Raw genomic sequence first — 14,005 nt, 5'->3', positions numbered from 1 at the left:
AGCTAGGAATTAAATATTATGTAGCCATGAAATGAGTGTGCTGTAATGGATATATGTCAACGTGAAAATATGACAAGATGGATTTTAAGGGAAACAGTATTAGCACACCATAACTCTACATACAATATTATACATGTTGGAAAATATATCATTTCCAGAAGAAGCAGACCAAGGTATGAGAGGTGTTCTTTCTCTCTGGGTAGAACAATCACATCGTTACTGTTGTTTGTTGCATTTTGTTATTGAAAATTTGAAGCCACTTGAAAGTAGAATAATATAATCAACCCCCGTGTGCTCCTCACTCACATTCAGTGCTCACGAGGCACGGGATCTGTTAACATACCATGGTCTGTGCTTAGCTGGAAATTTCAACATCTGGCTCATCTGCACCGATAACTGAAGAGTTGTCAAAGAGGACTCACAGCAGAGGGAAAGAGGAATTTAGGGTCTTGCTAAACAAGAAGGTAACCTTGAGGAGCCCTCGAGCCATTCCAGAAGGTGGTGGTAGGCAGGAGAGGGGTGTGTCCCAGCTCAAGACTCAGAAGTGGGAGCCCTGGGGAGGGGTCTCTTGCCTTGTTGACCAGCATGCCATCCTCCGCAGCCGCCCCAGACCTGGTCCTCAATGCGGAGATGGTGCAGCAGACCACCTACCTGGAGGACCGGCCCATGTTCATGCTGCAGTGTGCCATGGAAGAGAACTGCCTCTCGGCCTCAGCCGCACAGACCAACCCCACCACGGGCTACCGCCGGCTCCTGCGCTTCTCCTCCCAGATCCACAACAATGGCCAGTCCGACTTCCGGCCCAAGAACGGCCGCCACGCGTGGATCTGGCATGACTGTCACAGGTAGGCCTGGCTCACCACCCTCCCCGCTAAGCTGCCCGGTGGACGTCTTGCGGGCCCCAGATGGGAGTTCAGAGTTGCTAGGGTCACTTAGAGCCAAGAGGCTGCATGGCCTGGAGATAGGATCCTCCTAAGTGGGGGGCTTGCGTCTGCCACACTGGCTGTCACATTTCCCGAAGCCATTCTCCACTCCAAGTTCCCCTGGCCTGCCGCCCCTTCTTCCTGCCTCCAACACTTCTAACATCAGGAAACACACTTTGTGTTGAGCGCCCATACCCTCCTTGTTGACCTTCAGCCCATGGTTTCCAAGTGTGTCCACAGGTTTGTGCGCTGCCAGGTACTCCAGGCTCTGCAGTTGTTGGACTCTGAGTTCCTTTAGAAATATTCCCAGCCTGGCGCGGTGGCTCACGCCTATAATCCCAGCACTTTGGGAGGCCGAGGTGGGCAGATCACGAGGTCAGGAGATCGAGACCATCCTGGCTAACACGGTGAAACCCCGTCTCTACTAAAAATAAAAAAAATTAGCCGGGCGAGGTGGCGGGCGCCTGTAGTCCCAGCTACTCGGGAGGCTGAGGCAGGAGAATGGCGTGAACCCGGGAGGCGGCGGTTGCTGTGAGCTGAGATCATGCCACCACACTCTAGCCTAGGCGACAGAGCTAGACTCTGTCTCAAAAAATATGTGTGTGTGTGTATATATATATATATATATATATATATATATATATATATATTTATATTTTTATATTTATATATGTTTATATATGTATTTATTTATATATTCCATGTACTGGTATGTATTTTAAATACCTCTAGGAAGACAATGGATGTGGAGACTGAAGTCTAGGCCCAAGAGTCCTGAGACTTGGTCTCTAAACGCAGCCCATGCTTCTAGCCAGCTGCATAATGTCGGGTCAGCTGGGCCACATCACCTGGGACCTCGCCTGTCCCTTCCAGCTCTGTCAGTCTGTGGACCTGATCCCAGTGCTGCAAATCCCAGACAAGGACAGAAGAACAGGGTGAAATCCCACAGCCAACCCTGGCTAGAGCCACCACAAGCCATATGCTCATCCTCTTACCTTCCCTTGTTTCTTTGTTTTCCCTTTTTTGCCTGGACTCTTAATCTAATCCAGAACCTGCTGGCTCTGCCTGTCCAGGGATTTTCTTGCTCAGACCTGAGCTGAGTGCATAGAGGGAAGAGAAGCAGGCACACTCCAGGAAAGGAAGGGAGAGAGGCCTCTACCACTCAATACAGCAGGAAGCCCCCGAGGGGCTACAGATGTGGCCTAGTCATTGCCCTTCCCCACACTTGGATGGCCCATCTATACAACCGAGCCTTTGCACCACATCCCTGCTTCTCAAAGTGAGGTCCTTGGACCAGAGGTATCTGCCACCACCTGAGAGCCTGGCACCTGCTCAATCCCAGGGCCCGTTGCAGACCTACGCATCAGCATCTGCATTTAGCGGGATTCTCAGGTGACCGTGTGCACACTGAAGTCTGAGAAGCCCTTGTCTAGATGATGCTGAGGCTCCGCTGCAGCTCTGGAATGTGGTCATCACTGTTACGGGCAGAACTAACATGTCCTGCCCCCTTCTAAGTGTCAGGCCCAGGGAACCCTCATTTTCCTAGAAAAGGACACAGAGGCTTGGAGTTATCTCTTGCCCAAGATAACGCTAGGAGTTGCAGAGAGCAGGGATCCCGGCTCGTGCCTATCTGACTCCAAACCACATGCTCTTTCTTTTTTGTCTGCTGACTCTTCATCAGAAATCTATCTTTGGGGCCGGGCGCGGTGGCTCAAGCCTGTAATCCCAGCACTTTGGGAGGCCGAGGCGGGTGGATCACGAGGTCAGGAGATCGAGACCATCCTGGCTAACATGGTGAAACCCCGTCTCTACTAAAAATACAAAAAACTAGCCGGGCGTGGTGGCGGGCGCCTGTAGTCCCAGCTACTCGGAGGCTGAGGCGGGAGAATGGCGTGAACCCGGGAGGTAGAGCTTGCAGTGAGCCGAGATCGCGCCACTGCACTCCAGCCTGGGCGACAGAGCGAGACTCCGTCTCAAAAAAAAAAAAAAAAAAAAAAAAAGAAATCTATCTTTGGCTTTTATTTTATTTTATTTTATTTTCATGTCGCAACTGATGATCTGGTTCCATTCAAATCAGTTTGGGGATAGAGTTGTTCCACTAGTCTCCCAAGGAAGGACTGTGGTAGAATTCAGGGGTGCTGATTTTCCGTTCAAACAGTTGAACGTTCTGAACGTCCTAATTAGCCCAAGAAAGTGTGGTCTTTATAGAGAAGTACGTCAGTCTTCTTCAGGGCGTAAGTCAGTAGAGTTCAAGTCATGACGGTATCGGTGCTTGGCTCCCTTTGGGGAACGTGTGGGTGGAAGCCCTGGGCGGCAGGGGCTGACGCTGCCTATGGGTCTATAAGCAGAAGATAATTGCATCCCAGCCCTGCATATGGCGGCCCACCCAGAGATTACATGGTAGGAACCTCCCTGTGCCATGTACTTACTCTCCAAGGAATCGGTCTCCTCTAAGAATAGGCACATGGTGACATCCTGGAAATGTTCTTCTGATCTGGGGACTCTGGCTCCCTGCCTGCTCCCCGCCACCCCCCACCCCCTCCACCCCCGCTTTTCCTGTGGTCTATTTTATTTCTTTGTTTACAGATGTTCCAGTCAATGGCTTGGGAGGGGATGGGAGGGGAAGGAAGGACATGCTGAGCACATGTACCTTCTGGTCTCCCCCTCCTGGTCCATAGCTGAGAAACGATGACCATAAGATCCTAGGAACCTTAAGAGGAGTCCCTTGAGCTCCACGTGACTTCTCCAGGTGCTGTGGGAGGAACAGGATCCTGGCCTCAAACCACTGTTGGGTTCTTTTTGGAAGCTGATGAGAGCTGGCTCTTCCTCTGCTCAAAACAAATATTTCTAGAAGTTTAATAGCCTATGTCAGCAGATTTGCAGACACTCTGAAGGCCATCTGGAGCCAGGCTTGAGAACCCTGGCTCAAATTAGTGGGAATGGGGAAAAAAAGCCATTTCCAGTTTAATTGATGCTACCTCGGGGAAGAGAGCTCTGTTCTTTGAAAGCCCTCGACTGAAACACAAAGATTGGCCCCCTTGGAAATGTCCTCGACAACCAGACCTGGAGGAAAGTGCCCCCAGAGTTATTTTCTCTCATGTGCACTGTGCCCTGGCCGATGGTCTCCATGCATCTCTCTCCTGCCTCTTGTGGGGCCACCGCTGCTCAACTGGCACGATGTGCCACGGTTCTGACAGGACAGAGCATGGGGCACAGATGCACAACAGGCTCCACAGGCCGAGGGGCTTGGCTCTCCCACCTTGGGGGAGCCCCAGGAGAGGAGCTAGGAGTTGGAGAAGCAGGGGGAATGGGCTGCAGCTCAGATGACAGTCCTCCGGGTCAGGGGTGGCATGGCTGCAAAGAGGAGAGACGCCCTTTCACTCCACCCTGCCTACCACATGTGCGGCGCAGCTTCCTGGGAGGATCAAAGCCCATAGATGTGATGTGGCCCCTGGGAGCCAATCTGAGGCCCTCATCTCATCTGTGGGGCTTGCTCCTGCCAAGCTGCTTGGCACAGGGGGATGGCAGAGTGGAGCGAGCAGAAGGGCCTCTGCCTTTCTGGCATCTCCTCCCGGGATGGAAGCATCCCCAGCGTTCTCTGAAACGAGGACAGGAGTGTTGTCCCCACTGTGGCAGAGCGCCTCCAGGACTGTCCCTTCCGGATGCCCTGGGGGCACGTGGCTGGGGTGGGAAAAGATGTAGAGCGCAAGTATCTCCTCTGTAAAGGGCACGGAGCTTCTGACTGGGAGTTTGATTGGGGCCACCAACGACCTAGGACAGCAAAGAACATACCTGCTTCTCCCATCTTTCTCTGTACCAGCTTTATCTGCCATCCGTTTTGCATCCAACACCTGCTCCCTTGACGAGTGCCATGTCTTAAAACACTGAGCTCTGGGCTGGACACAGTGGCTCACACCTGTAATCCCAGCACTTTGGGAGACCGAGGCGGGTGGATCACTTGAGGTCAGGAGTTCAAGACCAGCCTGGCCAACATGGTGAAACCCCATCTCTACTAAAAATACAAAAATTTGCCAGGCATGGTGGTATGCACTGTAGTCCCAACTACTCAGGAGGCTGTGGCAGGAGAATTGCTTGAACCCGGAAGGCGGAGGTTGCAGTGAGCCGAGATCGCACCACTGCACTCCAGCCTGGGTGACAGTGAGACTCCATCTCAAAAAAAAACAAAAACAAAAAAGCATTGAGCTCTGGACTCTCACGGTAGAAGGCCGTGTCTCCTTTTGTCCGGATCACAGTGACCTCCGCCAAGCGTCAGGCTCTCTCTCCCCTTAGCGTTCTGGATTTTCCTTCCAAGTCCACGCTTCCCTAACTACCCCAGGGATCCAGTCCCCTCCTAACCGTCCAAGGGTCACGACAGCTCAGCCTGGGAAGAGGAGGAATACCTTCCTCGCCAGGACTCACCATCCCATTTCCCAGAGTCCTGCTCTGTATTTCCTGGGGGGCATGGGTGGGTAGTGCTGGTGGCGGGGGCGGTGGGGCTCTAGGCTCTAATCCAGGCAGCTGGGAAGGAGATGTGGCTCTAGGGAGGGATGACTGCATACGCCTGAGAGGCAAAGCGAAGATGCCCCGGACAGAAGCCAGGGAAAATTGGGAGACCATAAAACCAGCTGTTCCCCTCTTGAGTGTTTGCAGGGGAAAAACTGAAGCTAGGGAAGATTTAAATCAAGTCTGCAGGAAGCTGAGGAGCGGGATGGGGTCAGCCTTACAAGAGTCCGTCTGTGCGCTCCGTCTGAATTCTGTTTAGACAACGGAGCATCAACCTATTTCTCTTCAGTCTTTCCAGCCGGTAAACATGGTCACATAAGCCCCTCTCTGAGCGATGCAGACATTTTTTAGGCAGTGAGTCAGACCTCATGTCTCTTCTTGCTCCTTCAAGAAGCCAAAATAGACTTTCTCAAAGTCGTCACTTCCACGGCCACAAAATGCCTCCTTGTGAATGTTCTCTGGAGCTCAGGCTCAGCATCATTTTACCCAGAAACATGAGTGACCGAGGGAAGCCCAACTTAGCAACTCCTGATATTTTTAGCACAGACAAATGCAGGAGGAAGGGAAAAGAGCCTCGAATTTCCTCGCAGGAAACCTATCCTGTTCATTGCTGTCTTCCCCGTGCCCCCACCACCACCCGTTCACAGCAGAGGGAACCTGAGGCCAAGGGCAGGGGGCTGGGGAAGTGAGGAGCTCCCGCCGGCCTCGGAGTCGTAGCAGCAGTGGTAGTAGAGGTAATAAAAATCCTGCTACTGTGACTGCTATGATGGGAGTGTCACAAGGAAGGGGACAGGTATGTCAAATCTTGAGTACTCATGTGCTACCAGCCTCGTGTTAGTTATTTGACGCCATTCATATTACTCAATCTTGCAGCCCCAAGAGCAGGCAAAGCCACCCTCTCCCCTTTGCCAAAGAGGAGGCTCAGATCCTGCACCAGCAAAGCAGGGGACTCTGCTCCCATGACTTGGCACCTCGTTCCTCAGTTTCCCCCTTTTTCCAAATGTCCCTGTGATGGCAGAGACAAGCGTATAGGAATAGTTGCAGACACTTGGCGACGTGCCCGTTGGAGGCTGGGATCAGGCTAAGACAACCTGCTTCCTTCAGCCCCGGGCCTGGGCAGTGCAGGCTTCGGGAAGGCCCCGCAGCAACAGGCGACAGCCCCAGCCCCGTTTCCCTTGTTTATTCTGAACCAAGGGCTATTCTAAACCAAGCACATATGTTCCAAGACTGCATCTGTTCTCAATTCCTCCCGAGGGAAGAGAGGGAGCGTTCCGTTATGTAAACCAGCGGCGAGGGATTTGCAGCCTGCTTGCACAAGCTCTCCTGCAGAACTCCCAGAACCCCCAGGGATGTGCCTCCCTTTGCTGCTAGTGTGTGCCCCCGAGGATGAGTCAATGTCTCCTTCCCAGAGGGCCTCCCGGCTGTCTTTCTGCTCCTCCCTGCTTTATTTGCACACTCGCTGCTCACCTCCCAGGGCTGGAGGCGAAGCTGCAGGCCCTTCCTGACTGGGTCTGAAGCGCAGGCGCGACCTTGGGGCACCTGCATGTCCACACGTTCTATTCCTTACTGCTCCTGTTCTTTCTGCTTCTCCCCCTTAATCATGCCTCCTCCCCTTTGGTTTTTCTCCCTACCCTATTCCATTTCAAAAGACATCAAAATGTGGGTTTTTTTAATTACCCGGAAGAAAGTGCATCAAACAGAAAGGGGCTGTGGAGAGCCAGTTGCGCGCTTATTAAAAACAATAGCTGGAGTTCTGTGCTTATCATATGCAGTGCCGGCTAATCGCTACCTCCCCAGTACCCACAGCACCCATGCATTACAACAGTCATTCCCATTCAGCGGAGGAGAGGACAGAGGCTTAGCAAGGTGAGCAGTGGTCTGACCTCAGAGCCCTGCAGCTGCCTCCGAAGCACCAGCTTTCCTTTCCTCAGGCCTCTTATCCACTCCTCTCCCCACCCGGCCCCCTCTGGTCCCCTCGAAGTATTCCCAGAGGCAAATCGCCAGCCAGGCCTCTGCTTGCAAGCAGCAGTTGCTCCAGAAACTGACCTCCAGGCCATCTCTCTCTCACTCCAGGCACTACCACAGCATGGAGGTGTTCACCCACTACGACCTGCTGAACCTCAACGGCACCAAGGTGGCAGAGGGTCACAAGGCCAGCTTCTGCTTGGAGGACACAGAATGTGAAGGAGGTATCTGTGGGCGGAGTGGGGGGATGGGGGGCCTCAGAGGGACTCGAATGCCCCTGTCTCCACGATCACCTGACTGGAGCCCAGGCCTGGCACTGACCCTGTGTCACTCTGACCACTGCCACCTTTCCCCACCTGAACCTTCCTTAGTTATAGTGAGGTGCTGGAGGCATGGGCATGACCTGGTTCCAGGGGCACCCGGATTCCCCAGAGGTGTGCTGACAGGCACTGGTCGGTCCACAGGGCCTCCTGGACAAGATCCAGGCCTCAGGACCCTGCTTCATCTGGGCTCAGCAGCCCAGACCCTGATCTCAATGCCCCTCCCACTCTGGCTGCCACCAACCTTTTTCTGGTGTCCCAATGCCAAGTGTCCCTACCATACCAGGCTCTCACCCTTCAATTCTAACTCAGATGCCCCCTCTAAATCGCGCCTCCAGGCAGGAGTGGCACTCTGCTCACACTTCTAGTAGGTCACTACACCTGCCCTGTGATCACCCGTTAGTGCACCTGCAGCCCTGGGGGCTCTTCATGGGGAGACATGTCAGTTTTTCTTGCTAGACCCACTGTTTACAGCAGTGTCCAGGCATGGCAGCTTCTCAATAAATGTGTGTTTAATTTGTTCTTCATTGAAGCGGCCCGCCACTGACTTGCCGTGAAATCACACAGCAGACAGGTTTTGACCTCTTACCATGTGCAGATAACATGTGAGTGTCAGAGACATGGGCCTACACTCTACCTGCTGATCCTCTAGAGGAGACAGACAGTATGACCCGCATGTTATGCTAAACCACAGGCACCAGAGATTTCCCCAGTGCACACACATGCAGTTATCCCTAGGCTGAGGATATCACAGAAAGGCGAGGGTGGATCAGAGTAGTCAGGGAGGGCTTCATGGAGGAAGGGGACCTTGAGCCTGGCCTGAGGGAAGAGGCAGGATGTGGGTAGGGAACTGATTGGGGGGTTCTATTGAAATGATAACAGATGAGCAGCCCACACAGTGGGGTGGGATGCTGAGCCCAGATGAAGCAGTGGAGGCGGCCTTGGGAGCAGGAAGAGGGCACGGCAGTGGGGCCATGGTTCCCTGGTGATGAGCTCCCCTCTGCCCCACCTGCAGATATCCAGAAGAATTACGAGTGCGCCAACTTCGGCGATCAGGGTATCACCATGGGCTGCTGGGACATGTACCGCCATGACATTGACTGCCAGTGGATTGACATCACTGACGTGCCCCCTGGAGACTACCTGTTCCAGGTGAGGTGGGCAGGAAGGGGTTCCAGCCCTCCAGGGGGAGGAGGGGAGGCCACCTCCACAGGCTCCTTCCCACTGGTGTCCACACAGGGGCATGGGAGTCAGTCTGTCTAAAGGGCAAGGTGCTACCCCCAGAGGCCATCACAGTCCATCAGTTAACCCAACGATGTCAGGCATAGGGGCCTGAGAATTAGGCGGTGCACAGGACCAGAGCTGCCAGAGACATTCACATTTGATTTAGTTAACACCTGGTGCATGCCAGTCATAACTCATCAGCAGGCTAGATTTGCTCCTCCGGCCAGTTTATTCCATCGATGCTCAGGCAACCCACACCTCTTGTCTCCTATGGAGCTCTTCTCTCCACCAGCCCTGTTTCTCCTATGGCCCTAGCCTGCCTTGGTCTGTGCTGTCAAGACTGAAAACAAACTCATAAAGAGCCAGTCGCTCGCAAGTGTCCATGATTTAGCTCTTCCGGAAATATCTGCCTCATAGAGGAGGATCTGCAGAAGGGGCCGTTCTCAATACAAAGCAAATCTATAAGAATCAAATATGGAACATGAAAGACAGACTGGCCAGGTGACTTCTTTGTCAGAGGGGTTGCCGGCGTTTGTTTCCACATACTCTACCTGGGCGGAAGGCCAGCCCTGAGGAGGAACCGGGGGCCCTGGCTTCCCTCCTTCCTGAAAACAGCGGCATGTTCTGGCCAGGGCTCTGACTGGGGGAGACAAGGGGCATGGGGACCCTAATGTCTCTCTGCCGGTGCACGGGTGCACGTCCGCCTGCAGAAGCTTTATCTCAGCCTCTCACTGTCTCCTGCATCCCAACCCAGCTCGTTTCCCCGCTTGCCCTGTTGGCTGGCAAAGTGGATGACCAGAAATGTGTCATTCCACCTTGAAAGCTTTCCTGAGGGGGCATCCAGCCAGCCCAGGGCCTGGCCCACAGTCCCCACCTACAGACAGTCCTCTGAAGAAACACCACCTTCAGAGAAGTCACCACAGAGGGGCTTTCAGAGGATTCCTGGGCAGTGTCAGAGGCTGGAAAGCAGACAGCCAAGCACTTTTCCAGCCACAAGCCCAGAACCACAGACTTGGAGAGGTCTAACCAGAGAGTCATTTATTTTAAAAGATGAGTAGCCGTGGCCATGTGCACGTCTACAGTGCCTGGTGGTTTCTGTTTGAGGTTTGCTATCATTTTGCCGGGTGAGTGTGTATCTCCCTGTATTCTGGCCAGTGCCATCCACTTGATAACTACTATGAATTGCCTAAGCCTGGGGAACCCATTATTTCATTTAATCTCCCAAGGAAGGGGCATCATCATCACCCTCCTTTCACAGCCACACAACCCCAGACATATCAACTCTTGATTTTGTGTTCTCAACCCCTAAATGATACAATTAGCAAATGGACTCATTAGGGGCATGTTAATACCTCCAATTAATCAAAAAATATTCCCCTTAAGATAGACATGGAACTTTAGGCGCTACAAGCGCCGACCTGGGGATTCACGGGACACAAGTGCTGGCCTTCATTTCAGACATCAGTGGTGCTGTGAAGGATGGGAGGAGGGAGCTGGGCAAGAAGGAAGTGGCCTTCCACACAGAGGGGCCTGTGCAGAGCTCAGAGGCAGGGCTGAAGGGGCCTCCTGGCTCCTGGTGGCCCCTGCTTTATCCTCTTCCTCATCATTTCCTAGATTCATAGATGTACAGAAACCTAAAGCCACTTCCCACAGGCCCTCGTGAGACTTCAGCCTGCAGTAGTTGAATGGGGTGAGACAGTGGGGGACACAGATTGCCAGCCCCACCTCCACCCCACACGTCACACTGGCTCTCATGCCCCCAACACAAGCCCTTGCTGCATTCAGCCGGCTTCATGGCTGCACTCAGCCGGCTTCATGGCTGCACTGTGGAGACGCCTGGGCGGCCGAGGAGCTGCCTGGACCTGCACAGCTGGAGGCCTTGGCATGTGGAGCTGTGTTTGCCCCATGCCATGTGTGGGCCAGGGATGAGGGGGCAGCTAGAATGGTTGGGTGGAAGAGAAAACTCAAGCCACCCCGGAGCGGAGCATGTACCTCCTTAGCTAAAGGGACAGGACCCCAGCTGGGCCAGGTGCAGGCCCCCAGAACAGCCCCATGGAGCCAAAACACAGGGCTGGCTGCCAGGCTGGCCTTGGCTTCCCACAGCACCTCTTTGGGCAAGCCCAGTGGCCTGTTAAAGGGTCACGTCCAGGCCCTTCTGGGGCCCCAAATTTAGAGAATGTTCCTGAACGAGCAGCCTGTACCCGCCCCCACGCTATGGGTCCCAGCCCTTCCAAATGTGGCAGGACCCTTGAGGGAAGGCCTGTCATCTGCGTCCTCTGCCCCTCTGTTCACCACTGTTGTCTCTTCTCCCTCCCCCTCCCTTTCACTTTTCTCCTCGGGTCCTCACCGCGAACCTCCCCCTTTCTGTCCCCTCACAGACACCCTCTCAGAATATGTCCTTCCTATTCCTGCTGTTCTGGGCAAAGTCCCGGCAGCTGGGGGGATGCAGAGGCAGGGGTGGAAGGACGGGGAGAGGATGTGGCTTCTCCAGCAGCCCCAGAGCCAGGCCCTGGCCCAGCAGAACAGGCAGGGACACAGATCCCCAGGTCCCACCCGTCATTTCACAGAGAGAGGAAGGGACGTGTCCACAGTCACATGGCTGTGACGAGTGTCCCATCTCCAGTGCCCAGGCAGCCCTCTTCCCGCTTCCCACACTGCCAGGTCCTCCCCATACCCTTCTGCTTCTCCAGCATCTTCTTCTGGGGTCTCCCCAGACCCCAACTCCTGCCTCCCTCAGAACTCCCAGGAGGGGGTGACCCCCTTCCAAAGGCCCACCCTGGGTAGAGGGGTGTGTGTTACACCGCCATGGACAGAGGGCAGGGTCTCCCTCCTCTGGGCCATGCTCCCTGTGCTCCCTGACTCATCTCTGCCCCACCCCAAGGACTTTGTTGGGACCCACAGACTCCCTTCTTGGGTCCCGGCACCTGCCACGCTCCCCTTCCCTGAGGTCGCTGGTCTCGCAGATCCCCGGGCCTGGGTGGAGGTGGCCACAGAGGGATCCAGCAGCCTCCTCTGCCCTGCTTCTCCCCAGGTTGTGATTAACCCCAACTTCGAGGTTGCAGAATCTGATTACTCCAACAACATCATGAAGTGCAGGAGCCGCTATGACGGCCACCGCATCTGGATGTACAACTGCCACATAGGTAAGGTCCAGGCCGCCCCCGCTCCAGGAAGCAGGCGGGAGCTGCCCTACTTTCTTAAGGACCCAGAGGCAGCTTCCTAATTTGGGTAAAGAGCTCAGGGAATGCAGCCAGCATCACATTTCCACATTCAGGACGGAAGCCACAGACACACAGGCCTGGATGGAGACTGAGTTTTTACAGCCAGCTCCGGCCATGGAGAGAGGGTGGTACAGGACCGGGCCGGCCCAGCGCAGACCCCAAGGCTATTTAAGGGTTGGAGCCGAGGCCACTGGCTCATCATGCATGTGACCTCAAAAATGTGGGCATCAGCAATCTGTGGGCTCTGCCTATCAGGTTTTTCTGTCAAGAGCTGGAAGCTAGCAAAGCACGGTTATTCCTAGTGTCCAATAAAGACACTTTTTTCCTTGGATGATAGGACTTGGGGAACAAGAGGGAAGGCAGAGCTTTTTCCTCTGCAGGAGAATTCATGGGCCTCACTCTTGGCAAAATGTTAAAATTAAAGGCGCTATATTTATTCACTCGTTCACTCAACTTTGACAGAGCACCTGCCATGTGCCCACCCCTAGAGATGGCCAGCGCCTGGCACCTGTCCTTGTGAGGGCACACAGAGGTGACCCCGGCAGCGGCCCACTTACCAGGGTCAGGCAAGGCCTGAGCACCTCCTTTGCCCACTCCCTCCCCCCGATTCTCACTCTTCAGGTGGTTCCTTCAGCGAAGAGACGGAAAAAAAGTTTGAGCACTTCAGCGGGCTCTTAAACAACCAGCTCTCCCCGCAGTAAAGAAATCTGCGTGGTCATCTCCCGTCTTCAGGCCACACCACATCTTCCGTGGGACTTCCCCCAACAACTGAGTCTGAACGAACGCCACCGCGCCCTCACCCAGCCCGGCCCCCACCCCGTCCAGACCCCTGCAGCCGTGTCCAAGCTCAGGAGGAAGGGGACCCTTCCGTCGCTCACCGGGGGCTGCTGCCTGACCCTTGGGGCCTGAGAAGGCCTTGGAGGCTGGGGTTTGTCCACGGAGCTGCTGGAGCAGCACTGAGAGCCAACCTTGACCAGGACGAGGCCCACAGACAGGTTGTCATCAGCTTGTCCCATTCAAGCCACCGAGCTCACCACAGACACAGTGCAGGCGTGTTCTTCTCCAGTGACACGTGGACAAATGTGGGCTCATCAGCCCCCAGAGAGGGTCAGGCCGAATCCTGTTTCTCCTCCTCTTAGGTCGTTTGCAGCAAACTTGAATATCTAGACCTCTCTTCCATGGAAACCCTCTAGTCTATTATAGTCACATAGATAATGGTGCCACGTGTTTTCTGATTCAGTGAGCTCAGACTTGGTGCTTCTCTCTCCACACCCCCCGACCTTGTTTTTCAGGATACTATTATTATATTTTCACAGACTTTTGAGACACAAGTTTATTGGCATTTAATATTGGACATCTGGGCCTTTGGAAGTACAAATCTAAGGAAAAACCAACCCACCTGTGTAAGTGACTCATCTTCCTATTGTTCCAATTCTGTGGGTTTTTGATTGAACGGTGCTATAACCAGGGTCCTGGGTGACAGGGCGCTCGCTGAGCACCATGTGTCATCACAGACACTTACACATACTTGAAACTTGGAATAAAAGATTTATGAAACGCGTCTGTGTTTCCTTTGACCCACAGCACCTGGGCCCTGAGCAGCAGACTTCCCGTGTTCAGTGGCCGGAAGCGGAACTTCAGATACATTCATGGTTTTCCTTCTGTGGACATGGGTCCCCAGATCCCCTCCAGCCCAGTGTGGCTGCTAGGAGGCTCCTTCAGTGGACTCCAAAAGGGGCAGCTCCTGCCCTCTGGGAGAAGCAGTCTAAGAAGATCACAAAAAGCAGCGAACAGGGGTCATAATCTTTCTTGCACTCCTGTGGTTTTTACTGAAACTTGTCAGGAGGCG

At 54.1% G+C, this 14,005-nt stretch overlaps 1 protein-coding gene across 6 annotated transcripts in view; it reads left to right on the top strand.

Moving 5' to 3' along the window:
* The window catches only part of LOXL2 (lysyl oxidase like 2), a 99,178-nt gene extending 85,465 nt beyond the window's left edge, over nt 1–13,713 (top strand). For 4 of the 6 annotated variants that reach the window (XM_077943249.1, XM_077943248.1, XM_015144989.3 and 1 more), the window contains 5 exons: nt 602–845; nt 7,500–7,615; nt 8,727–8,863; nt 11,967–12,078; nt 12,778–13,713. In XM_077943249.1, the coding sequence (XP_077799375.1) occupies nt 602–845; nt 7,500–7,615; nt 8,727–8,863; nt 11,967–12,078; nt 12,778–12,857 (689 nt within the window). In that variant the 3' untranslated portion in view covers nt 12,858–13,713. Of the gene's footprint in view, nt 1–601; nt 846–7,499; nt 7,622–8,726; nt 8,864–11,966; nt 12,079–12,777 lie in introns of all 6 variants that reach the window. The other 2 variants (XR_013397171.1, XR_013397172.1) reach the window with 1 other exon arrangement.
* Nucleotides 13,714–14,005: the final 292 nt, after the last annotated feature.

This window comes from Macaca mulatta, chromosome 8, assembly GCF_049350105.2.
Source record: "Macaca mulatta isolate MMU2019108-1 chromosome 8, T2T-MMU8v2.0, whole genome shotgun sequence".
Taxonomy (NCBI): domain Eukaryota; kingdom Metazoa; phylum Chordata; class Mammalia; order Primates; family Cercopithecidae; genus Macaca; species Macaca mulatta.
Note: the sequence above shows the minus strand (reverse complement) of the source record. Positions and strands in the feature narration are given on the sequence as shown.